This window comes from Chanos chanos, chromosome 3 (assembly GCF_902362185.1).
Source record: "Chanos chanos chromosome 3, fChaCha1.1, whole genome shotgun sequence".
NCBI classification, from domain to species: Eukaryota; Metazoa; Chordata; class Actinopteri; order Gonorynchiformes; family Chanidae; genus Chanos; species Chanos chanos.
The window spans coordinates 18,250,250-18,277,634 of NC_044497.1; the positions used below are offsets into that span (position 1 = coordinate 18,250,250).

General features: G+C 41.7%; 1 protein-coding gene across 1 annotated transcript; it reads right to left on the reverse strand.

Moving 5' to 3' along the window:
- Positions 1–180: 180 nt before the first annotated feature.
- Positions 181–27,385, reverse strand: lancl2 (LanC lantibiotic synthetase component C-like 2 (bacterial)). Its single transcript, XM_030770086.1, has 9 exons — positions 27,218–27,385; positions 18,539–18,656; positions 17,964–18,171; positions 16,092–16,239; positions 10,623–10,769; positions 6,387–6,569; positions 3,478–3,654; positions 1,764–1,836; positions 181–440 (listed from the first exon to the last, which is right to left on the reverse strand). Exons 1-9 carry the CDS (start codon positions 27,383–27,385, stop codon positions 364–366), a joined length of 1,299 nt encoding a protein of 432 aa, XP_030625946.1. The 3' UTR covers positions 181–363.

The window sequence follows — 27,385 nt, forward strand, 5'->3', positions numbered from 1 at the left end:
CTAAGCATCCTCACATTAAAAAAAAAAGAAAGAAAATATACAAACAAACAAACAAACAAACAAACACATAAGCGGCAAAGACTTAAAGCTACACAGAAAGAAACATGAGGCGCCATGTTTTCAGTTATAGGCTGAAGGTTGTTTTTTTTTTTTTTTCCTTCTTTTTTTCCCTTTCGTTTATTCATTTTTGAATCAGTGCCGGCCAAAAGCGACAGTTTATCATTTTTGCTGCAGGGGACTGTCCAGTGCCACACTGTCCAGAAACTTCCCCTCAGGGCCAAAAAAAAAAAGCTTTCACAATCTCAACACTCTCAGAATAAGAGGGGAAAGTAACAGTCACTGTATGTCCTTCCGAAGCCCAGGTCAAAGTTCAAATGCAGGGAAACAGGAAGCTTCAGCCTGGGCCAGATCTGAGAGATAGTGAATTGCTCCTGCCATACCTGCAAGAAAAGCAGAGAGAGTGATATGTTTAACTGCACAGACAGAATATTATATATATAATATAAAACCAACACATCACCATGAAAAAAAGTCTCAACTGACAAAGACAATACAGTGTATTTCTCCATCCATTCCAAAAATCCACCAGTACTGTGAGAACTCTCTGTCATAATGTAAGGAGTACAGGCTTTCTCTCCCCTACTGATGATAAAGAGCTGGGATGGGCACCGGTCCACCAATCACATCCCGGCTTTGCCGATGGCCGGGTGTGCGAGAACAGGTTGCCATGGCGACAGCAAGGTAAAGCGGCAGATGAATCTTTTAGGGATGCCAACTCTGAGTCTGGCAGCGTGCCGAGGGTACACTGGTATGAGGGTAACAATGGAGGATGGTACGCATAAAACTGGAGACCGTATCGTGCACAGCTCTAATACAGCTATACCATATAAATAGTCTTGCCTTGGCAATATACCAACACAGCACGTCATTCTGTGAATTCAATGTATACTCTGATCAAACACATTAAATGAGGGAGGTTGAGAATGTGCCCATTTGAACCGTTGAAACATGTTGTTGACAAAATAAATTCCTTGGAGAAAAATTCCTTTTTTTTGCAATAGGATCAAAACATGCTCCAGTGCCAGTGTTTTGCGTTTTGCACTAAAACAATTGTGGTCTGGAAAAAAAGACACGAATATTCAACAGACTCAAGGCTCTCAACATGCATATCCCAGGAGTGGGCACATCTCAGCCTTCTTAAACCACCACCAGTACACCCATCTGTTCACAAACACACACACACACACACACACAGACACAGGGCAATACTGTAGACAGAGTGACTCAGATATCCAATTCTCCATATACAATCATACTCAGCTTGTTTGTTTTCATACCTGTCTCATACTCTCTTCTTCCCACAGGCCTCTTACACTTAGACAGGGCCTTTTGTTCCTCAGAGCAGCTATCCACACAAACAAACAACAGCCGCACAACCTAATGGACTTGAGTGCGATCTAGTTTTTTTTTTTTTAGTTTGCTTTTTAAGATCAAATCTGATTGTTAGTGCCTGTGAAAAGAGGATGAAAACATGAGGGGGATGTCTGTGGAGGCCTTTTTTATGTAATTGGCCTTTGTTCGAGACAAAGGAAGTAATTAGAAGTACAGGGGGCCGACTGAGACCTTCGTTTTGCTATAATTGTGGAGACGTTGTTACATGGACTAGATGGATAAGAACAACAGGAAAATGTTAAAGTAATTTAGAGACATTTTGTTGACGTTATGTAACGTAATGTGACAGGACAAAGATGAGGGCGGCGTACCTTCGAACAAGGAGTATGGTCGGTCCGGGATGCGGCATCCATGCGTTCCGTAGTCCAGGCACCACTCGGCAAACTGGAACAAACAGAGGAATGCTTCTGTAATATTTTCCTCAAAGGTCATAAAGTCAAAGGAAAAAGGCAGGTCAAATCTGAAAAAGATATCACTTCTCTTGTCCTGTAGGGGGCACTGCTGTACACCAGGAGAAATGGTACATTCCATACTCTTCCTAAAAAGATAGTGACAATATAGTCACATTTGTTATGTGGTAGTATGACAAACTGCTGTATTTTTCCCCCTAAATAAATTCTGTCAGCGTTCGCAAAATGAGTTGTACAACTCTGTCATCAAACTTTTGATTAAAATGATGTATGGGTTTAAAATGCCAGATCAAAAGTAGCTGTAACGAATTTGTTTTTTTTTGTTTGGGGCAACAGCTTTGCTATTTGCATCACTCATCACTTTCAAATGGAACCCACTCGACACCCTTCAGCACCGGCTCAAACTGTCTTTGCTTTGCATTTCTCCTTCTCTGCCTAATCCTTCAAATCAGAAAAAAAAAGAGGTACTAAGTGGATGAGCATGTGGAGTGCAAATCAGTTGTTTTGACAAGCAATTTGTTTCACCTTTTTATAAGAGGACATAGCCATTTCATTTGCAGTTACATTTATTCCAGACACAAAGTTATTAAGTTCGCCTCTCACTGAGACCACTTTAGTCATCGAGAAAAAAATGAGAAATGTGTCCATCAGGCCTGTGCTAATTAAAGCAGTGGAATGTCTCCAGCTGTAAAAGGTTACAGTGATAATCTACCCACGGCAGAGGCCATTACGGCTTCATTAGTCCCCCAGTTTCCCTGGCTTGCAGTAATTATCAGTGAGCTTGTTTGAAACTGTGGAGCACCGGGAGGATATAAAGCATCTGAGTCTCTTTAAAAATGGCCACTTGGGGCACGACTGTGTTGAGATCAGAGACAGCCTGATGGTATATCAGCACACACAGTGCTTTTCACTGCCGACGTCTAATGCTACACTACTGAGAGGACAGAACGAAGAAGACGGAGATCAAATTACATTTCTTGGATGTAAAATATTTCACTTCATGATCGTTATATATTATGCCCACTTGATCAGGTACTATGCTGCTCTGTGAAGCAGAGAGGAGCTTAAACTGGAATAAGCAAGAGCATAGCTGATCCTGGATCAGTATTTCTTGGCAGTGCAAGGTTCTCTGCAGCACCCTGAATACTGTGTTTTCGTGACACTAGGTTAACACATTAATGATCTGAGCTGCATTGTGGGTAAAGGCAGCTGTGTTCTCTGACTGGGGGGGTTGAATTGAGAATGATTGGTAATTATCATGGCAGTAAATGGGTTGGACGCATACCAGGGTTCATTGCACGCCAGACATTCGTTCTAGAATATTCTCACTGGCAATTGAAAAAAACATCCGTCCGCTTAACAACAAGGACAGAGATCTAACTAAACACCATACAAACCATACAGAGACACAGTAAGAACCATAAATAATACATAACGTACAAGAGACCAAAGACAAACATGAAAACACAAGAACAAACACTGAGATATGAAAAGGTACTGATAAGCGAAAACAAAGACAGATATACAAGGATAAAGTGAAGGGCACAGTTAAACATTAGAAATGCAGAGGAATAAAAAGACACATTTCTCAGGCGTGAGGTGGAGAGGGGCGTACCTTGCAGGCACGGTAGAGGTATTTTTTCTCCTGGGTGACATGGTAAAGGGAGAGGAACGCGTAGCCATTACCAGCCGTCCCGTGGCAGATACCGTAGCCCTTTCTCAGAAGCCCCCTCTGCCAAATAACGTCCCCACAATCCACTGCATCCTTCAGGTACTTCTCCTCCTTAAACACCTGTCTCACAAACACACACACACACACACACCCATACAATATACAATACACACACACACACACACACAGTGGCAGATCTTGTAAGACGTCTTAAACAATGATTACAGTCACAGTTTAATCCAGTGTGTGGCTCTGGTAACGCATGCCAGACGTGAAATGGTAGTCTAAGGATACACTGCCCGCCCTCTCTGTGTTTGAGTGTGCAGGTGCATGCACATGTGTATGTGTGTCCTTGTATGTCCCAAGAAAATAGGCCCCCAGTCGCTCTGGCGTTCTGGCTAGGGCTGATAAGAACATTAAAATCCAGTTCTGTTCCAGTCTGATTACAAACTGTCTGATTAAATCTACAGCCCTGGGGCAACTTCAAGCGCTCCATCAATTTCAAACTCTACACCCGTGTCAGAGACATACAGGTGACCGCCAAAATAAGGGAAATGCCAACATAAAGTATCTTCAGATGCCGACTCATGATTAGCCACCAGAACAGCTTTGGCAGAGAGTCCAGAAGTGTCTGGAACTCTGCTGAAGGAATGCGACACCATTTTGCCCGGAGAAATGCTGCAATTTGATGGTTTCTCGAAAGAGAAACTGTCTTGGGCACCACTTCCATGAATTTTCCATGAGAGCTGAGATGGATTGTGACTTGGTGACTATGACGACAGCAGGACATTGTTTACATTTTTTTTTTTCAGATTCATCAAACCATTCACTGACCCCTTCGAACAGACCCAGAACAGCTCCATAATTAACGTGGGTTTCCTTGACCTCTATGGTTTTGTATCATCCTCTCTAGTGAACCTAAACCATGCTAAGACAATACACCCCTAAACCACACCGGCGCTGCCAGAGCAGCCAAGCCTGTGCGTTTCTTTGCCGCATGTCACACAAGCTCCTGTGGACTTGGAACTGTGGCACACATTTCCCTAAATTTGGGATGTCAGTTCACCAATCTGTTGTGGTCTCCTGTCCTCTCAAGAACCTCACAAACATCTCCTGAGCCTAGTGTTGCCTATGAGACTTCAGCAAATAAACCATTATCCTATTATACCCCATCAATCACAGTTCTCTCAGTGTCACCGAGTTCTCCACTGCTGGCCAGAGTACACATGACAGCGCCTGTCCAGCGTGTTTATACACAAACCTAAACCCAGTGGGAGGTTAACCCGCTCCATTCACTCAGGAACCAGTCCTGTCTGGGACCACCTGATTTCAGTACACTTTGTGACCTGTTTTTACCCACTGTGTCAGTTATGCTGGCAGTTGATCTGTACATACCATGTACAACCAGTGCAAGAACTGTCAAATCCAATAAAGCAATCAGACTTCAGCTCCAATGAACTATTCTCAGCTACTTCAATTTAATTGAATTATACGTGGGAGAATATGACTCTTTGTCATGGTCACTGTCTTAACACTGACCCTTACTAACACAAACAGATGGATAGCTGTTGCATCTGAATTATTCATGATTCTCAGTGGAAATGTGTGTGTGAGTGTACGTGTGTGTTCCAGAATGGTGTCTGTGAAAAAATCTGGAAAGCAGATACATGCAATGTAGAAGAGTGAAGTGTGTAGAAATGTGTGTTCATCTAAAACGTATAACATGCTGGACACTAGTGCTGATGTAAGAAGAGGTTGACAACTCTGTGTGTGTGCGCGCGCGTGTGTCTGTGTCTATTCATGAGTGTGCACGTGTGTGTGTGTGTGTGTGTGTGTGCGTGTGCGTGTGTGTGTGTGTGGGGGGGGGCACATGAAACTTTGTCAACTGTCAGGGCTGAGACTTTTAAAGGCATTAGCGAAGAAACACACTTTCCAAGTGTGACACACTCCCAATCATAATCTCAGCCCTCAGGCTGCAACAGTGAACAGCACCAGGCAAAAACAGAAAGAAAGAGAAAGAGAGGGAGAGAGAGAGAGAGAGACAGAGAAAGGGGGAGAGGGGGAGAGAGAGAGAGAACAAATGGCCAGTCCACACAGAGGGACCAGTATGGGGTGATTTTGAGGAAAGCTTTGTAAAAAGTTCTCACTTCAACTCCAATTAACTCTTCTCAGCTACTTCAGTCATGTTTAAAGACTGTCTAAGGATATGACTAGATAGTTGCTTTTACCAAAAGCGAGTTATTAATATGTTATTAATACAAATACACCTTAATCGCAAACCATATTGAGGATGAGAACTCTGTGCTAATGTCTGCTTTTGAAATGTAGTCGATATTATTCTACATACTGTCTTGAAACAATATCAAAGTTTCCTCATCCTAAAGTCAGGTAAAAAATTACCCTATTCATCACACCATATGTCACAAAATCACACATTCCAATCCAGTCCTTCTCTTTCCACCTTTCCACCACTAGATGGCACTATGAGTTGGCTTATTTTCCAACGCCAGATGAAGCGAACGGGAGAGACAAACAAGAGTGCCACAGAGCGAGGGCATGAGAATGAATGACAGGACAAAATTTCAAGCAGTTTCTACTGCTGGGTTAGGCTTGTCTCAAAACTATGTTCTTTATATTTTAAATGACAAACCCAGTACAAACTGGCCTAAGACCATTATTAAACGCTGATAAAAAGCAGACAATATCAGTATAAAACAGATTAACAAAACAAGTCAAAACCTAATCATTGCAGCACTGAGTCAAAAACGCTAAAGCCCAGTACAAACTGGACTGCTACCTGGTTCAGGGGTGGAGAGCTCTGTGTGTGTGTGTTTGTGTGTGTGTGTCCTCACCTTATAGGCCATAATGAGCATGTGAACCACACCAGGTGCTCCATGACACCAGTGCACCAGCCTGTCCGTCTCGTTGCTAAGGGACGACGGGTAGTTTCCAGACCGGAATTTTTTGTGGCGTACGTAGTCCACGCTGGGTCGGACCAGTTCCACCAGAATGTCGTGATTCACTTTAGCACTGGGCTAAGAACAGAGAGAAAACACGGAGGATAACACACAGACAGGACCTGAGAGACGACACAAAAGGATCAAGTTTCATCCATCCAACCCTCTCCTCTCAGGTTATTGTGACATTTACTCCATGTTAACGCACATTTGTCTGATACCTGACACCTTAAAACAGTTGGACTATCTACAACTATCCTCATCAAACCAACTACTTTCATTTCCGGAAACATAATCATGACTAGCATTTACTGGAGAGCTCCAACTATAATGTCCATATAGTTGGTTTTAGATTTTTATTTTTTCCTTTGGGAAAATCTTTTTGTGGTAGCCTTTTTCTCCATCTACATTTTGTTGCCACTCTGACTGTAACTTATTCAAAACAGGCTGCTCTACTCCACTGAAATTGATTTTTTCTCTGGCTTTAAATCAGGGACAGAAACAGCCAAGTAGTGATAATTGGCCTAACTGCATGTTCAGCTCCGCAAACATTCAACAAAACCACTGGATAAACACACATCACACTGGTGGTGTCAAATGGTGCTTGATCCCAGCCAAAACATTCAAGAGAGCAAAGTCCAGAGAGATGGAGAAAGAATTAAGAGTCAGAGAGAATTTATTAAGGGCCTGTTTTCCCTGATAGCCTTCCCCAGGTTCACGCTGAGTTACAAGTGCTTCTTCTGTTGGAGTTAATTAAAAGAGGAGGCAGGGGGTTAGCACCTGAACGCAAGAAGAGGAGCTCTCCTCCTCCTCATTCATCATGTCTTTAACAAATAGCTGCCTTTTTCGTTTCTTGGTAACAGTTTCTCTCATGGGTCTTTCACACAGGGCTTTATAAAACCTACATAACAATGTAATAAACATTATATAAAACAACCATAGACATGTGGTTAGCTCTATCAGCCCTTTTAAGATGCTAATGCCATTGGGTAAAATCTACCACAGCAAAACACAACAGCTGTGATAACAAACTGAACCAAACTGTCTGTCCATGCTTTGTGTGCGTGTGTGTGTGTGTGTGTGTATGGTGCTTGTGAGAGTGTGTGTCATGTTTATTCACAGTGCAATGCATCTTCACACCTTCATCCTCAGAGAAAGTGAGTAAGTTTCCTCCGAATGTTGCTAGCGCCTCTATCACATCTGCTAGCAACCACAGATAACCATGGTATGCCTAGCTTTGCTGGTGTTTGTCACAGTGGTAGCTAAGGACGTCCAAATGCGAGCTACAGACTGACTGTTGTTTACAGTGCTTTAATTAGACTGCTCTTAATGCTGAACTCACATCTACAATCAATACAACTCCTACTTTTAATTCTGCTTGTCAAGCTACTACTGCTGGTAGTAAGAACACATTTTCTGATTAATTATCTCACACATACATGCACTCAAACACACACACACACACACACACAAAATTGATGGAGCTGTTGCAGTCTTATAATTGAAGCTGTACTGTAAGTTATTGGAAGGCTGTGTGCTAAACACAGGAGCAACGGAGCATATCCTCTTCCTGCGTCACCATGACGCACGGCCTGATCACCACGGCAACAGCGAGCCTGCCACACCCCACCGTTACCAGAACCAGTTTCTCTTGTCCACTGAGAGTAATGAGTGTACCAATTGCTGGGTGAATATTCTCTAGCCTGTGGTTTTTAGCTGTTAAACTGACAAGGCATGACAAAAGAGAGCAATGAAGGCCAGAAAAAAAAAACAACAAAAAAAAAAACATCGACTGTGATTAATAATTCATTTGTGTTTGGTCTCGGTTCAGGTAAACCGTTAGTTCATCTGTTTTTTGTTTTGTTTTTTGTTTTTTTCCCTGAGAGCTATGTCGATGTCAAACAGGAAAAGGTATGATGCTAAACACAGGTTTTGTTTCATTTTCGCGATATAAGGTCCAAAATCCAGCCTTGTTAGCAGAAGCAACTTGATCCGTTAAGCACTTCTGCTTTGGAGAATGGAAATTTGATTGATTAGCTGAGAGATAAGTTCGCATACTGAGTGTCTGGTATGGTGAGATGAAAAGAGTTTAATAAAAACAGGCAGAAAAGACTAGGACAGTCCATCTTTCTTAATTCACATTTAAAACCAAAACTAATCCATGCTTCTGTGGGCATGATGAAACAAACAAAACAGAAAACTAAACACACAGACAGGTGTAAGCCCACACAACAATCAGCTGACAAAGTGGGGACAGTCAGTCCATGAGTTGGAGAGATGAAACACATGATGTCTTTCCCCGTAAAAAAAAAAAAAAACCTGAGTCAGCACACTGGAACAAGTTACTGTGAAAGTGCTGAACTGGACAATCGGGTCTGGTGGATTAGGGACGGGACAGGATCCAAAATCATTCCAGAGAACAGCTATCCAACACACACGAGTATGAAAATACTGTCTCCACTGATCGAATTTTGAACAGAACTGGACTGAACCGCAAACATGCTCACAGAAAACGTAAAAACACAAACATACATTTAATAGTCCAAACTGCCTTTGCGCAGTTTTGTAAAACTGTGGTCAACTCAATATTTGATATTCGTAACCAAACATAATTTTATCAACCAGTCATACACTATCATATATCTTAAATGTTCATCATATATCACTAATCGACTGCCTGCCAGTTTATCTGTTATCTCTCTGAGGGATTTCACTGTGTTTCACAGAAACAGGTTTGAGAATAGCCTCTGATCCACCTATGGCCAAGTCTCACTTCACATAATGGTGCTTCATCGGGGCCTGATTGGACCAAATCGCAGGGAATGCTCCTCAGGGTTAGACAATGAGAGAGAGCGACCTTTCCGTGAGTGATTATGTCATGACAGGCACTGTTTACCAGATGGAGGCTTGTATCACGCTTCGTTAAGTGCCAGCGAGATAAGCCACTCTGGATTTCCTTTTTTTTTCTATATATCCAGGCATAAACTGTAAGTGGACAAGATTATGCGCTAGTCACACTTACCACACTCACACTACACACATGGTATGGTTATCCATGCTTCCAGGAAAAGCATTGAGCTTTAGCAGAGGTGGCAGATGGATCAGGATCCGGGCGGAAGCGTGTCGATATAACATTTAAATGTTTTACACTGCCGTAAGCTGACAGGAGATAAGTATTCCAGCGACAAAAGACTGTCATCTCTCCAGTCGTTTAAGAGACACGATAAGCCTGCTTTCATTGTCACAAGTCTTTCAGCTTTAAGCTGCAGCTCTGTTTGATGTGTAGCAGATAGCGGAGTGTGTTTAATTAGATATTGTCAGGCAGCCTTCTGATATATGACACTCCACACAATGTGAATAGTGGGGACGGTCAAAATTCTTTTGTTTTATGTCTACCCTGACAATATTTTCTTCAGGATCTATAATCAGTCCAGACAAGACCTCTTGTTGCTGAAGGGAAGGCATTTCATGCAACCGACGCAACGGGAGCAAGAAAGACATTTGTTCTCAACCAAACGATAATCTGTTGGCTCAAAACTGTTTCTAAAGTTGATGACCACATGAATATCTGCTCCATACCCGTTAAGAAACATTAAAGTTGGATGAATTGTGGTTTAGCAAGCTAAGCTTTATTCAGCCTCTTCAAATGTGACCTAAAGCATTTTTGCTGTTTCAACTTTAGATCTGGAGTACTGATAATATTTTACTGTTGGGTAACATGGGCACTCATCCAAGCGTGCACAACTGAAGCAATGTCTCATTCTTGGCAATTTTGTTTACAGCTCAATATTTTACATAAATTATTCACTGTCCTTAAGAACCTGTAATCAAACTCCATGTTTGATGTTGAATCATCTGAGAAAGAAACAGATGACTAAACAGATGAGTAAATAAACCCATTTTAACAGAGTAAAAAAAAAAAAAAATTAAAAATGATGACTGAGATACTACTGTTTTTTTTTCTAAATGCCTCACAGGCAAAATGAAGTGATATGAAATAACTGTTTTCGTGTGGCGTGGATGGCTGGAATTTTAAGTCTAGTCAAGACCAGCCGGGGGAAGCGAAGTCCTGAGAGAGGGCAGGTGATGCTGTAGATCACAGGGCAACAACAACTGTGCAAACACACCCACCTGCATCAGCATGTAGTAGATTCCTGCCAGGCCGTGCGCCGCGCCCACGTACTGTTTCTTGTGCCACTCGTAGAGCAGGGGGCATCGGTCTGTCTTCTTCTCCTCTTTGGAAAGGTTCTTCCCCGACTCCAAAATGGCTGTTATCACCTATGAACAGCGAGAAGCCAGAGGGGAGTCAACACCATCTCAATAATGTGGGCACAGCGGCTGATTTGTCCTCATAATGCTTTTGAGATGCATTTCATAATTGGACACTGCCTCTCATAATATATTACAAGATCTTGTATTTAAAAACAAAACAACAAAATCTCCTCACAGGAGAGCAGTCACTCCTTTCGTCAGACATTTAAAAAAAAAAAATTAAAAATAAATAAGGAAAAAGAAAAACAAAAAAAAAAACCACTGATCTATGGTGAATTTCACAGCATTATTTTTATTCTTTTTATGAATGAAGATCTTGGAGTAATAAGTGATAATGTTTGTGTACAGTACAAGGTCAAACAAGACTCAACATGACCTGCTTCACCCTGGAAACTCACAGAGACCCACTGAGGAGAGGTTAACGGAAAGAACACACAACGCCCCCCCAGGGGAGGTTGGTCGGTTAACTAACCGTATTCTGTGACAGATAAAGAGATGAAAATAGAGACTATGAGACAAATGGAAAAAGAAGTGAGCGTAAGGGAAAGATCCAAAGAGTCTTAGCTCTGCTCTGTTACTCTGAGGTCATTCCAGTCAGCCCACTGAATGCAGTCAAGAATCCCCAACAGTGGCTGTGGGACACAGGCATATTCTCTCTCACCCTCTCTCTGAAACTGCACCGTCACTGAGGGAGGGAGGGGCAGCTGCGGCACTGAGGCGGGCTGTATCCCTGGAGACGGGGCCGGGGATGGTTGTGAATGGATAGGTGGGAGGGGGGGGAGTGCAGACTCAGGCTTTCTCCTTATCTCACAATTGGCGGAGCTCTGTATGCCCCTACAGATCTGTGAGCTCCTTGGCTCTCGTTTCAAAATGTGATATGTATGTGCTGTGCGTTAGGCTGGTGTAATGGAAGCTAAACAAAGTAACGGAAACAGTTCATCAACACAAACAGACAGACTTTGACTAGACCTCTCTGCAGACAGAGTATAGCCTCAGAGTGAGACTACATCTCTTTCATTTTCTCTTTTATAAGTAGGAGAGTAGACAATATTTATTTAGTTCAGGACTAAAAACCAAGGAAAAGAGTCATCATTTTAAAAACAAAACCTAGACACAGAGAGAACTGAAAGACAATTCCACAGCTTGGCTTTTGTAAAAATGAGTTAGAAGCCATGGAGATGACACCAAAACGATTTGGGAAAAAGGACTGAAACCCGTTGACAATCTGCTGAGGGCTGCATATATCACCCTTTTACAGAAGGTGTAACATTAAAAAAAAAAAAAATCAAATCAAAAACGCTAAAAATACCCCATCCAAACCTGTATTTAATCCCACTCTTCTGATGAAACTTTCCATTCTCATTAAAATTTTCATTCACCTTTCAGGCAGCAGCAAAGAAACACAAATTGCATCCAAGGACAAGCCTATTAAGCACGTGGAAACAAAACCGGTTGGAAGGAGACAATATGAATGGAATAAAAGCAAAAGAAAAATGTTACTGTTCGTCTGACCACCTGGGCACAGAGATAAAGAACTTCATCACCCATTAGGGGTGAAGAACAGGTCCGCTCCATTTGGACTCTGCTTTTTCTGTTCCTGTTTCCTGTCTGCAAACTGAAAAGGTCCTGACAGAGGCCAGTGGACCCGCAGTCAGTCTTAAACACTTTTCACCTGCTGACACAGCAAACGGCTCCACGGCTTCACAATCCACAGTCTCCTCATTCAAAACAAGGTAAGATAAGAACCTAGCAAGCCTGTATATATATATAAATATATATATATATATATATATATATATATATATATATATATATATATATATATAATATGGTCTAGTCCTTTACTGGATGATCTCAGTGGATTAAAATCACCTGTGCAACTCATAAAAACCCCTCTCTGTGGGTTCTCGACTTTGAGTGACTGATGTCGTTTTTAATTCCTAGTTGGGGGGAGGGGGGTGTTGGATGGTAAACCAGTATCAAACTGCTGCTCAGGGAAGAAAAATGCACATCACAGTGCATATTTTAAGTGAGTGATTTTCTCAGCACAGAAGTGACGATGCTTTTTCACTCTTCTTCAAACACATTACTCCCTTCACTGGAAAGCTGTGACAACCCGAGAGTTTAACAGATGTAAAATGAAAGACCAGAGGGAAGAGGAGAGAAGAAGAAACTGAAATTGTCAGCATCTTTCACAACATCCATCCAGGAAAAAAAGAAAGAAAAAAAAAAACGTATCAAAGGTGCCAAGAGTAGATTATTATTTTATTATGCTGACAAACACGTCTATTTATAAGCAACACAAATGTTTCATGTGAATTCTACTGAAACTTCAAGTTGCAAAGACAACAGTTTTTGTAAGGCCTTTTGGGTCCTCATGGCATGAAATGGAAAATGCATTTGTACAATTAAATCAATAACTGCTTCATTTGTGCTGGATAAAATGTTAAGGCATTTTATGATTGGATGTACCAATCAAGTTTAAAATACTGCTGCCAAAAAACATGAAGAAAGGCTTCTATCTCAGGCTTATTGAACACTACTAATGTCTCAGTGAGAGAACCTAGTTTCACTGACACACAGAACACAGAGTCTCTCTCCTCTTTCTCTGCAGTATAAATACTGCCTTGTACACACAGAGAATCCAACAACATCCACACATAGGCACAAGTCTACCCAGACAGAGTGTGTGTGTGTGTGTGTGTGTGTGTGTGTGTGTGTGTGTGTGTGTGTGTGTGTGTGTGTGTGTGAGTGCGTGAGTGCGTGTGTGAGAGTGAGTGCGTGAGTGCGTGTGTGAGAGTGAGTGCGTGTGTGCGTGTGTGAGAGTGAGTGCGTGTGTGAGAGAGAGAGAGAGGGAGAGAGAGAGAGAGAGAGAGAGAGAGAGCATGCTGGTTCCTCTCTGAATCAACATTAATTCAACACGACCATATCCGCTGAAACTCATGCATATTCATGACTACAAAATCAGTGCACGCATAATCAGGTAGGTGAACCGCCGTACAAATTAAAGGGGTCACCTGGGGTCTATCCCAAGACAAATATTCCACCACAGGCTCCTCAACTTACACCAATTAAAACTCAAATCACATGTTTCATGCCCTTTACATATCCACTACCATCAGCAGACCAGCCTGTCTGAGTCAGAAACAGGAAAGACAAGAGACACCCAGGTCAGTGAATGCTCTCTATAACAGCCCTCTACAGACCTTTTCTCTCCCTCTCTTTTTTTTTTCTTTTTTTCTAGCTGTGCCTTCTCTCCATGCTTTGCTGTGGTGAAGCTCCGGACTATGGACTAAACGACTGCTCCATACAGCCCTGCTCCACTGCACTAAAAATAATCTCAGTGCTTTTCATTCACAGACAGACAGGGACGGATCTGTGAGAAAGTGTTGATCAGCTTCATTACGCACACCTCTACGACACAGAGAGAGAGAGAGAGAGATGAGGAGAGATGCCAATTAGATAGCTTTCATTTCCATGATTGTACATTAAATTTCTATTTAAATTTGAATTACTGTTACCACTGTTGTGAAATTATTTGCACACTATCATTGCACTGTATCATCACACCGTAATGATGGCTGAAATTGTTGTTAAGTGATCTGTCACCACGGTAACTGAATTTTTTTTGCAGCAGACACCCCAGAAAACCCACGTTATTTTTCACAAAACACAATCTACCGCTGACAAAACAAAGCATGTTTCTTCTCTTTTTTTAAAAATTCATATTAGGTTATGATTTCATGCCGCTCATTATGCTTTGTCTTGCACTGCATTAAAAGCTGCTGACGATGATTCACATTCAGGAACACAGACTCATTAGGTGTAACTTGCTCCACTATTTTTACTCCTGCAGAGGGAGGAGGAGTAGGAGTAATTGAAATGTGCTGAAAAGGCAGCTCTTCATTGCACTGAGTATAATTCTCCACATATTCAGTCAGATATACTACTCCCTGGCCGTATTAATAACAGCCTGTTTACCCAAAAAACCCCTGGACAACGCGTGGAGCGGGCGGCTGTGGCAGTCCACTGATAGTACTCTACTGCTGTGTCCACATACCCCCTGCTAAAACACACACACACGCGCACACACACGCACACACACACACACACGCACACACACGCACACACACGCGCACACACGCACACACGCACACACGCACACACGCACACACACGCACACACACACACTCCAAAGCACAGTACAGCTGTCCAGATAATGATCTCACAGCACTAATGGATCCATCCTCACAAACACGTCTCTCTCTCTCTCTCTCTCCCTCTCTCTCTCACACACACACACACACACACACACACACACCTCTTAAACACACCTTCCTCTCACACATACACAGACATACACACAGACACCTTTCTAACATTGCATCTCTTCCTCTCTCTGCTTCTCTCTCCCTCACCCCTCATATACACCTCCCTCACAAACATTGCATCTCTCTCCCTCATGTACACACACACACATAAACAAACACACACACCTCCTTGATCTCCTACCTGTTCACAAACAATCCTGGCTGAGAGCCAGACCTTTATGCACCATCAACACAAACCCAGTCCACAGGAGAGAGTACACTCACTCAAACCCAGTCCATGGGAGAGAGCACACTCACTCAAACCCAGTCCACAGGAGAGAGTACACTCACTCAAACCCAGTCCACAGGAGAGAGTACACTCACACAAACCCAGTCCACAGGAGAGAGCACACTCACTCAAACCCAGTCCACAGGAGAGAGTACACTCACTCAAACCCAGTCCACAGGAGAGAGCACACTCACTCAAACCCAGTCCACAGGAGAGAGTACACTCACTCAAACCCAGTCCACAGGAGAGAGCACACTCACACAAACCCAGTCCAAAGGAGAGAGCACACTCGCTCAAACCCAGTCCACAGGAGAGAGTACACTCGCTCAAACCCTGTCCACAGGAGAGAGTACACTCACACAAACCCAGTCCACAGGAGAGAGTACACTCACACAAACCCATTCCACAGGAGAGAGTACACTCACACAAACCCAGTCCACAGGAGAGAGTACACAAACAGGTCTCCTGTTTTAGTCTACCTGCTAGGGCAGACAAACCAAACACTTAAAAACACACAATCACACCCACATTAACCCGCAGCAAAGAGGGATATGGACTCCCAGTCTCCTCCATCACCATGTCTGGAGACCAGTGGTAAATGCAGTAACCCATCCTGTACCTGGGTTCCAATGCTTTTCTGCAGTAAGACATCCCACACATTATTTATAATGCTATTCTTTGTCAAAATGTGTTGTTTTCACTCTGAGCATGTCTTGGTGTGACAGTCACCTTGGCGATGGTGGTGTCCTCCACAGTGTCTGGGCCAATCTCTTTGTTGACGTAGAGCAAGGCAAAGAGGTAGCCCACGCGACCATACAGCAACTCATCCGGAACCTCGGAGTCCGGACTAATGACTGAACGCTGCAACTGGAGCAGCCTAAGAGAAAGAGAGAGAGAGAGAGAGACAGACAGACAGACAGACAGACAAAGGGGAAAACAGAGAGAGAGAGAGGGAGGGAGACAGGAGGATGGAGAGACAGGATAATGAGACAGAAGGGAAAAGAGAGAGAGAGAATGAGAGAGAGAGAGAAAATGTAACCTACACTTTGAATTGCAATACAGACAGCATACAAAGAACAGAAGCCAGGATAGGCTAGGTCTTGTCTCAAAACAACCTATTTTAAGACACATACCCCCCCCACCCCAAAAAAAAAACCTCAGAGTCTACGGTTTCTGTAAACACAGCAAGGCCTGTGCCTTCACAGATGGACTAAGCAGTCAGAGAGCAATACCACACCAGCTGGTTTCTCCCCTAGTGAGTCAGAGCTAGAGACCAGACTGAGTGAGCTCTGCGGTATGTGGCCAGACAGCAGAATACTCAGAAATGGTGCAGTAAGAGGAAAAAAAAGGGGCTGAAATCAGTGGGGTGAGATTAGAGTTTACATGACATATATACAGACTCTTACTGAGTGGAGAACAGTTACACTAACACTCCAGCAGAGAGGATAGTGAGAAAAACACAGCATGGTCACGGACAGAATGTCACGCCACACGCGCGCGCACGCACAGACAGACTTGTACAAGCACATATATACACACATACGCACACGCACCTATCATGTACACAGACATGCACACCTACACAGAGGCTTACACACGCAAGCATGCACGCGCACACACACAGACACACGTATACAAAAGCATACATATGTACACACTTGTACAAACACACTTATGTATATGCACCTACACACATACACTCGCGCACACACACATACACGCAGCCACACGGAGCCACACGGAGCCACACGCAGCCACACGCAGCCACACGCAGCCACACACTCCCCGGAAAGAGCAGAAGAGGAAGGTGGTGATTTTGGCAGTGTGCACGTGTCTGTGTTTAACACACATAACAGGAAAGATAATGAGACGGCTTCTTAATCCACTCCAAATCACCTTTGACATCTAACATTAACTCCTCACAGAGTCATGTTGTCATTTCTGCACTGCTAACTTTAAATATACTAACTGTTTTATTTCAATGTTCTCTACTACAGGTAGTCAGTAAACAGCAAGCACAAAGTGTCTTCCAACTGAATGAAATAATAATAAAATATAATAACTAATTTGGGGGAAAACATGAAATCTTGACCTTATGACTCCTGATATTTGCAGAGAAAAAAAAAAAAACTTTATGCCACACATTTCAAGCATCACAGCAATTAATTCACAAAATTAATAAACATCATCCACTATAAATCATCCATCATTAATGAAATAATAATTACATTCTGTAATTGATTAGCAGTTCATTTCCTGACTGACTCAGCTGAAAAGTAGCAGACACTAAATCTCACATGCATGCCTGAATGACTACAGCCAACAAGCCTCAGTCCACACTCCACACTAGGATCTCTTTTTCCTCCATTCTTTTTTCTTTTCAGAGACTGCTGTCTGTGCATGTCAATGGTCAGTCACACCGAAAGTGTGTTCGCATGTATATTTCTATCTGCCTGAAATAGAGGGAAATATACTTGCTTCACATCGATCAAAAAAGAGGGTCTAGTTGGTTAGGCGACAGAGAGAGAGAGAGAGAGCACAGAGGAAGAGGAAGATAGAGCAGATGAAAATAGGATAACAAAGAGTGAAAGTGAGTTGTACTTTGTGAGGCATTCCTTTGAGTCTGCCTGGTTCTTCAGCCGATGGTGCACCACTGCGCCCACGGCCAGGGGTCCAGCATCCCCGCACAGGAAGGTCACCCTGCGGCCGTTGAGGTTCCGAAGGGCGCGTTTGACATAGTCGAGGGCGCGGTGGAGGTGAGACGCTTCACAGGTAACACGATGGAGCTGAAGGTACAGCAAAGCGATGCCTAAACAGGGAAAACACGATTTTTTTTTCAAAATAACGGTCTCTATTTAATCCGTAATCAAGACATTTTTTTGTTTTTACATATAGAGGATGCATTTACTGTTTTTCCATCATTTTATTTACATAACTGCAACGTCTGGACTAAAATTAGACTGCAAAGGCTGAGGAAATGATAAGAGAAAGACAGAAGGAGAAAGAGAGATCTAAGATCTAAGATGCCATGTACGATTGACTGGTTTTGATTCCAGCTTTCGAAATGGAAAAAAGTTTCGAAGTTTCGCATGCATTTCAGAACCCGAGCAGAGCTTAGACTCTGAATACCAGTGCTCAATCAAGGAGAGGAGTGAGGTTACCATGGCGACACTCACCTGTCCAGCCGGTGTAGGTGGAGAAGTCATGAGGATCTGCGGTCTTCAGCCCCTCCTCCATCTGCTGCAGTAGGTCTTTAATCTTATTCTGCACCTTCTTCTGAAAGGCCTCGCTGATCTGTCCATCAGGAAAGAGAGAGAGAGAGAGACTGTTAACACACAACTTAGAGTCAAACACTGTAGGAATCCACTTAAAAAACACATAATAATCTTGATAGGGACTGAACCTGATTCATTTTGACTCTGGTTGCACGTTAAGTACTGTGACCAGGGTATAATAAATGTTTAAAGAAAGAGGACGTGAAATGAACTTAAGTGCCCTCAGTCTGTGGGTACGCCGACCACAGAAACACTTTCCAAACGAATGAGAAAACCCCATGAAAGCTAATGCATGGTAATGTTGACCCCCAGTCATTCCATTCAGATTATAATCTCTAAACTCCATGTGACCCACATCTTAAGGCTGAGTGATATGACCCAAAATCCTTATCAGTCTAATATGGGTATGTTTACCTCAATAAAGATAAGAGTTAAGATGATAATTATCATTGCTCTGATCTTGTATCATCTAAACAACTGCAATAACCACATGTGAACAGAAGACAAAACAGAAAGGCACCCACAGCTGCATGCAAACAGAGGCAGTTGTTTACTGTTTGTTGTTTACTGTTGCTGTACTTGGTTATTATTTTGGTAATTGTTGTTTTTCATGCAATTCATAGATCCATAATGATGATAATGACTCTGGCTTTCCATTTATCGCGCAGTCCAACAGCAAGGTTCTATTTGACCAGGGTCCAGTCTGGGCAGTGGTTGACATTTTTATACAAGTATTCAGCACAGAGGAAAGCTTTGCCTTCCTTGCACTAATCAGCTTTGAATTGGTTTATTTCCCAATATCATTAGAGAATGGAAGAAATTGCTAAGAGTTAAAAGTCCCATCCAGCTTTTACAATAGTCTTTTGAAAAATGCTGACAATGGACAAAAGCAAAGGAACACATGACAGGCCTCAGTGTTCACTCCAACACAAAGAGGACCTCTGGAAGAAAAACAAAGAAGAGATAGAAGACTATTTTTTTTGTTGTTGTTTGTTTGTTTGTTTGTTTATTTCAATCGCAGTGTTCCACCATGAGGAGAACTCCAGACCGAGTAGCACACCTTCTATTTTTCTCTCTCTCTCTCTCTCTCTCTCTCTCTCTCTCTCTCACTCACCTTGACAGCACCCTTGAGTTCTCTGAGTTCAGCACCTCAGGAGCCAAGAGAGAATGAGGTGGAATGAATCTATAGCAATTTCTATCTACTGCAGCAGGGAGTATGTGAGCAGAATTATAATGAACTCATCTTCTCTAGGGGAACAGTTCTGAACTAGGTATCCAGGTTCCATTCTACACAACGTTGCACATGTATTTATCAGCACTGGGCAAAACTCAGACACTCCCAGTTTACAGCACCAGTACGGAGTATTGTCTGAGAGCATACTGTGAAAAGTCCTAAGACAGTACCCTTTAGTGCTGTGCAAAGGTGCACAGTGTTGCTAGGCAAAGACCAATGAGTGCTATGTATGCTATAAGACAACTCAGTTACATTCAAGGGAAGACCTTCGCCTTTTTTTAATAGGGAATACAAGGTAAAGCTATATAATGCGTAGCTTGATTCTATCTGGCTAAAACACAATGTTGAATTAAAAGCCTGTATCCATGCAGCTAAACAGTAAATAAATCCATATAAACACTAATTCAGCAAAACAGATACACATCCTTTAACATTGGGGGAAAAAAATAATGATTTAACACCTTCAATACTGTGGGGGGGGACGACAATTTTAAATAAAGCCAACAACTGTAATATATTAACGGAATCCCCAAAATAAAGAGAGAATTACTCAGGATGCCTATTTTTCGTCATGTGATTAGCTTCCGTGGGAGTTATGGTTTTGTTATTTTATCATTTTAATGTGGTTTATTTGTTGCACTGATATCTACTGCTTTAAATAAATCTGCAAGTAAATCCTCAGGCATGCACGCTCATGTTAATGAAGCTTTAGAGAAATCTCATAAAAATAATGCGAATATATCCCAGCTGCTGAACACAGGACAGAGAACTGAATAGAGTTTGACTTTATGAAGAAAAATGAGCATTTAAACAAACAAACAAAAAAAACCCCCTGTGGTTCTGATGATTCCTGTGCAGCCTGCTAATGCTAAATGCCTGAAGCGAGTATTACGGCCGACTGAGAACTGGAAAAAAAAGAGCAAGGTTGACAGACACAGGGAGAGGAGAATGAGAGCAGAGACAAGAAACCCCTCTGAACAAACTAACGAGGCGGTGAAACTAACTCGTTACAGATGAAAACAGCCTGTGACAGCTCTGGGTGTCGAAAGGTCAAGGGGGCACCAGAGGAGACAGAGTAGGTGCAAAACAAACACGAGATGAAAGGGTTAAGATGTATCAAGAGTGGTATCAAGAGTGCAAGACTGAGATGACTCTGGCTCATTAACTCACTGCATTAACACAATCAATAACAGCTGAGGACAAGACTGAAGGATAATCCACCTGCTTGAGCCGACTCAAAAAGAATTAGCACAGAAACAGCAAAGACAAATTAGCGATGATGATGAACGTTTCAAATAACCAATGACCACAAAACTAAGGAGGGGAAAAAAACACAGGTTAATGATGGAGGTCCATCCGTCCGGAATACAAGTGGAACTCGAGAATTCCGATATTCCATTGCTCAGAGGCTCTCAAATCCACAGAGGGGATAAAAACACTGACTATACGCTTTTTAAGGCTTGTTAGCCCAGCATGGCAGATAGCCTAACAGCATCTCTTTTAAAAATCCATGGTCATTTCCATGACTCTGCAATAAAGAAAGAAAGAAAGAAAGAAAGAAAGCGATAGTTATTGGATGTCAGTGCTGCCTGCTGTCTCTGACTGGCAGCTGGGTGATTTTAATAAAAGAAATAAAAAATTATTTATATATATATATATATATATATATATATATATAAATAAAAACAGGGCTGAAAAAGGCTGTCTGGGCTGAAGGAACATCAAAATGAGCACCACCGAGGACACAACCTGGGGCACACATATCTGCTGGGTACTATTAAAACTTGCTGTCACTCACACCTCTGAAAATAAGTAATGTGGCCCTGCACTAGGGAGAAATACAGAAAAAAACCAACAAAAAAACATTTTTCACCTCGCAGATAAGTTTGGGTTCTGAGGGTCAGGACATTCACACCCACAGCTGCCTGAGTTCTTCACTTGTTTCTGAGTGCAATTAAACAAACTGTAGAGTTCACTGAAGTTGTTCAGAGCTTGTGAAAGGTTAGCTGAAGTTTCACATCGCAAACTTCAACACAAGGAGAGTCTGACAATGTACATGACTTGGTAGACACTACAGAAAGGTCAATTACTAACTGAAAAATTCAATAAAAATAAAACAAAATAAAACAAAATTCTGTAAACATAATACAACAAAGACGTACAACACCCTGAACAAAGGCAACTGCTTAAATAATGGACACACCTGATCTTATAGATGTTACAAAGGGATACAAAAGGATACATTGAAAGTCAGTGTTTCCACTCAGGCTTGTTTCCTGATTGAACTACCATCCCTTCATGCTTAGATTCATGTATTCTCATGAAAAGGGAGCACACTGTAGGGGCACACTGGGTCGGACCCTCAAAAGTTTAACTTGTTTGTGTTGATATCAGCATTGGATGGATGGTAATCTTACAATCTGAAATAATTTTGCCTAAATGCACTAGCTATGGAGAGAGTGGAGAGACATGTCTTGGATTCGTACCACTGTAGCTACACATGAATAGATCAGACGTCACAAACATTGCGTAAAACATTAACAACAGATCTGTGAACTTACTGATGGATGGGAACTACTTAATGATTACATGATTTGGAGATTAATTCTATACACTGGACTGATGACATTTAGTCAAACCTTGCAATATGATAACTGTTTCAGTCACACATCAGCTAGCTTTGTACATGAGTGAAGTTTCGCTGAGTAAACCTAGCTAGCTAATTCTTGTCTCCCTTTTCAGCACAGGACTGAAGAGAAAGTGCAAGTACTGAAAGTCAAGAAAAGTTATCATTTTGCAGACAAGGGACTCTTACTTGAGACAGAACAAATACAGCACTTTGCCCTAGGTTCACCAGTGGAGGACACAAGAGTTTGGGCAAAAATACTTTACCACAACACAGAAAAAAATCAATGTTACTGCCAAAAGTTGACACAATCAACCAAATTTAGAGAGATGCACTACCACACTAATACATGATTTGTTCATCTCAGCAAGGTGCTCTAAAACTGATAGAGCAACTCCTGGAGGCTTGACATTCATATGATATAGCTTATGTTTGCATTAGGCCTACCTTTTTTTAACAGCTACTTATAAGTAATATAAATAAATCACAGAATTAAATAAATACATAGCAAAATCAATAACAACTTGGTGCAGTTAAGCAATTTTGTCATTATAGGTAAAACTGGGGACAGAGCTGGGTTTAACTCTGTTGAGAGACAACAGACTGGGAGTGTAACAGTTCGCCCTGTTCCCAGTTCGGTTTATGCCTCAGTTTTGGGCCACGGTTCAGTCTGTATCACAATCGTTTTCTTTTTAATTGAAAAAAAAATACAATAACACTAGAAATCCCCACATTCAGTACAGACAAAAATGAGAAGGAAAGAAAACTAATGTTCAATACCTTTATTTTCAGTTGGTTTTTTTTTATGAAAATGAATATAAGAAAACTGTTATTTTAAGCCTCTTCTCCGTGACAATGAGTGGAAGAAATCTAAACACCAGGATCTTTTAAGGTTCTCCATCATGAAGATGAATGCAAGCACATGGTAGCAGCAAAATGAAGACTGACTGCTCTGAGCTTTATCAGATCAGTGTGTGGTTGGTTCGATATAAGAATTAGAGTAGCTATTTATCTGTGTTCCCACACTTTTAAACCTAGAGAATAGAGCTACCTTATTGGTTTATATGGTTTAATATACTTTAGTATTACTTATATTATTTATGGTCTAAGCAATAATACCTTGCATTTTGTTGCTATTTAAGATGGTTACTCAGTCGACACTTTAACGCAGCTGTCATCATCACCTCAGTTAAAGCATATATACACCTCATCACAAGTGAAGTACATATATTTTCTCTCACTGAGAAATGAAAAGAAAACAGTGTATGGGCTTCAAATTATGATTAAAGTTATTCTTAATGATCCAAACCATAAACCATGTGGAATGTTCTTCCATACCAAGAATATATATTTCCTTTTAATTAAGTTTACAATGAACACTAAAAACCTAAAAAGCAAAAAAAATCTTCACTTGCAAGAACTGAAGTGAAAAATAAAAACCCACAACAAGCATACTATGAACTAAACTGAGGACTAAAAAAAAATGTGGTTTTCTGTTTCTGTACAAAATTGTTACACTCCTTCAAAAGACATTCCTTAAAAGATCAGAGCTGACATTGGGCTGTTAATTTGCTGCTGTCCTGATTATAAAGGATTATCAGATGTGCATCACTGTAGCGTAGGTAAAGTCTCCTCTCCTTATCAAAACAGCTGTGCAGTGAGTTGAAACAAAGTAAAGAGAACTGGGCATCACTGACTGCGTAGTTTAAGCTGATACTGCATGTCCTACGTGCGGTGTTTCAGATGAAGAGGAAGAGAACCATCCCCCTACTCTGCTCACTGGCCTGAAACACAACACAGAGCTGCAGGCAGCAGGAACCAGTGTTTTAAGGAGATAAACTCCCTCCCTGCTTTAGCATAACAAAAGGATTTTGGAGTAGGGCTTGCAAGTGTCGGATGAGTCTTAGCATGCCGCAGTGAAGCTAAATCGAGCTCATTTACAATAGAGAATAAGAACACAGAATTAAAACCACAACAGCACACATTCTGTGAAAACAAAATGGACAGATAACTTATAGTAAGACTGCTGCTTAGTGTCATTCTTGGGTGGCCTTAAGAAACTCTGACCTAACGGACTAGAGGGCAGAAAAGGTAGAAAATGACATTTAAAGTGACAAACAGGTTTAGGGTAGATCCAAAAGACAGTTTCAGTGGACTCAGTCAAAGGCGGTCCGGCAAACTGGATCAAACACCCTGACATCTTGTCTTATTCTGTCCTTCTGAACCCCATGTTAGAGGTCACTGCACACGTGGAGACAGTACCATTTCATTTAATGGTTACACCATTTCCAAGTAGTTGGGGCTTTTAGATCATTTCTTTTTATCTTTTTGATGTTGTCCTCATGTGCCCTTTTAGCCAGTGCTCAAGCCCCTGGGAGTCGGCAAGTGGCCCTGGTACATGGCCAAGAGAGAGCAGAGATTAAGGTCTGCAGTAATATCTCTACAGAGCTCAGATTTGAAAGGACTATACACCCAAATCTTCTCTGGGTAACTGTACTACAGTAAACACTGTAAAAACATACCTTCCCATTTGACCAGTGGGTCAAACAGGCTTTACACAATAGAGGCCTCAGTTTCCTTCATCCAAAGTAGGTTAAGGTAACTGTCCCAAAGGGACAAGCCTAAATACAATAAGCACTGCTAATATCAATGTAAATTTATACAGTGTATTATTGCTTTGCGACAACTGCACTGAACTCTAGAATATCTACGCTAATTATCAATTTAATCAAGCGAAACTGGAAATGAATTAGCCTTTTTTTGGCAAAGTATGTTGGGTGTGTCTTAAGCACTGCTGCAGTTCTTCCTTCAGCTTTTGTGACCTGCTTATGATGTGAGCAGCATTTAACTATGCATGCACCAAACATACACATTTTGTTGTGGGGGTCATGAACTGTTTTTTTGTTCTGTTTTGTTTTTTCATACAGAGTACTAAACTTGAATACTTTACCTGCAACACAGATTTATTACAAAGTTTTGATGGAAATGATCTACATATCCATGCAACAAATGTGCAGCATCACTCTACCTCTTAAATGGCTGCAGTATGCAGGGGGTTCTTTAAAAGAAAAAAAAGTCTATCATTAATGCGAAAGTCAATAAATAACACACTTTTTCGTAAAATATCAACTGATCAGAATTTAGGCATGGCATCTACATGTAGGCTTCTATATAATACACAAATGGATAAACTAGCTGCCTGGGAAACTGCTGACAACATCCAAATATTTGCTTACTCTACGGGATGCATTTGGCCTACACTCTGACAAAGCAGTGTCAGATTTGTGAAACTGGCTTTGTGAAATTCTGCTTGGCAAGATGTAGCAGAGGATGTGGTGAGAACCCTGTCGTAATGTAATCCACACCCTGTAGACTCGGGAGAGGCACGCAGGTTGAACACGCACTGTCAAACCATGGATTTTATAAAGACTCAGCAGTATAATGAGGGGCTTTGGCAGCAGGATCAACAGATAAGTACGTTTTTTTGTAGGGCCAAAGTTATTTGTGCACAAAATCTGTGACCAAAATTTACTCAGACACAACCAAACAGCGTTATGAACCATTCATTATGTACACCAAATGACAAGCACACTCCAGTGTGACACCAAATAACACCACCAATTCTCTGATGTTTCTCCCCAATCCAAAACATTGGCTGTGCCCGAAATGGCATACTAGTGTGCTGCATACTGCCCCGGTGTACACTGTGCACTGCACATTACTCCCCACCCTTGTATACAGTATGGTATGCAATTATGAGAACTTTAGTGTAGTGTACTACACGTTTGCTATCGGTTGAACTATTTCTTCTGTTAAAAACGAATAATACGACTACAACAAACATCTATCAAAAGTGCCATTCTGGTCCCTCAGTCGATGACGTCACATTTGGTCGACATGACAACCATAGTTCTCCCAGTAAGGACTACTGCCCTCGCTAAAAAAATAATCTATTTCTGCAATGTTGTTTTCAGTATTGTTTGATTATTTGCCATCTCCTCGTGAATAGATTGGTATGGACAGATCAGCGGACTATCTCCCGTTATTTAGAAAGTCACTCTCTAAAGCAAAACATTTTACTGTCATGTTCGTCAAGACAGTAGCTGGCTACCTGGGGGGTATTCCAGAAAGCGGGTTTAGTGAAAACTCTGAGTTAGTTAACTCAGAACAAGTAGTAAACCTCTGAATATAAGAGCCCGTTGGCTTCATTTTCCTGGCAAAACAAAGCCATATGGCTCTTCTATTAGGAGGTTTACTACTTGTTCTGAGTTAACTAACTCAGAGTTTTCACTAAACCCTCCTTCTGGAACACCCCCCTGATGAGCGTGTATGTTTGCGGAGGAGCAAAATAAACGAGTCAAACTCATTTCAGCTACAGTGTGCAAAGGTAAATATCATACTCTAACATACAGGCCTACTCATCAGAAAAAGAAAGCATTTTCACCTGAACATAAAATATGTAAGTCGGTAGATGTCCATCACTACGTATGATGGACATATTTGCTACTCTTAACCGAATTTTCCTGAACTTCTACAACCTGATGACACTGATACAGCTAGCAATTGCTAGCAAAACAGAAGGCCTAATTGTGGTAAAGATTTGTGCTACTTTTGCACGAAGCTTGCAACTATCACATCAGTTTAAATGGAGTGAGACTGATGGTTAGCATACAGCAAATGAAACATTTGATTAAATCTTGCAAAATGCATGGTTACTGACCTTTCCATTAGCATCAAATGGATCGCTGACATTACTGTCAGATCCTGAACTGGAAGTTGTGAAGACTCCTTGATCCCAGTCAGGATAAGGGTTGATAAAAGAGCGCTCCTCCATCTCTGAGTCAGTAGCTGTGACCAGTTTTAATCTCTTTGACATGTTATCTCCCAT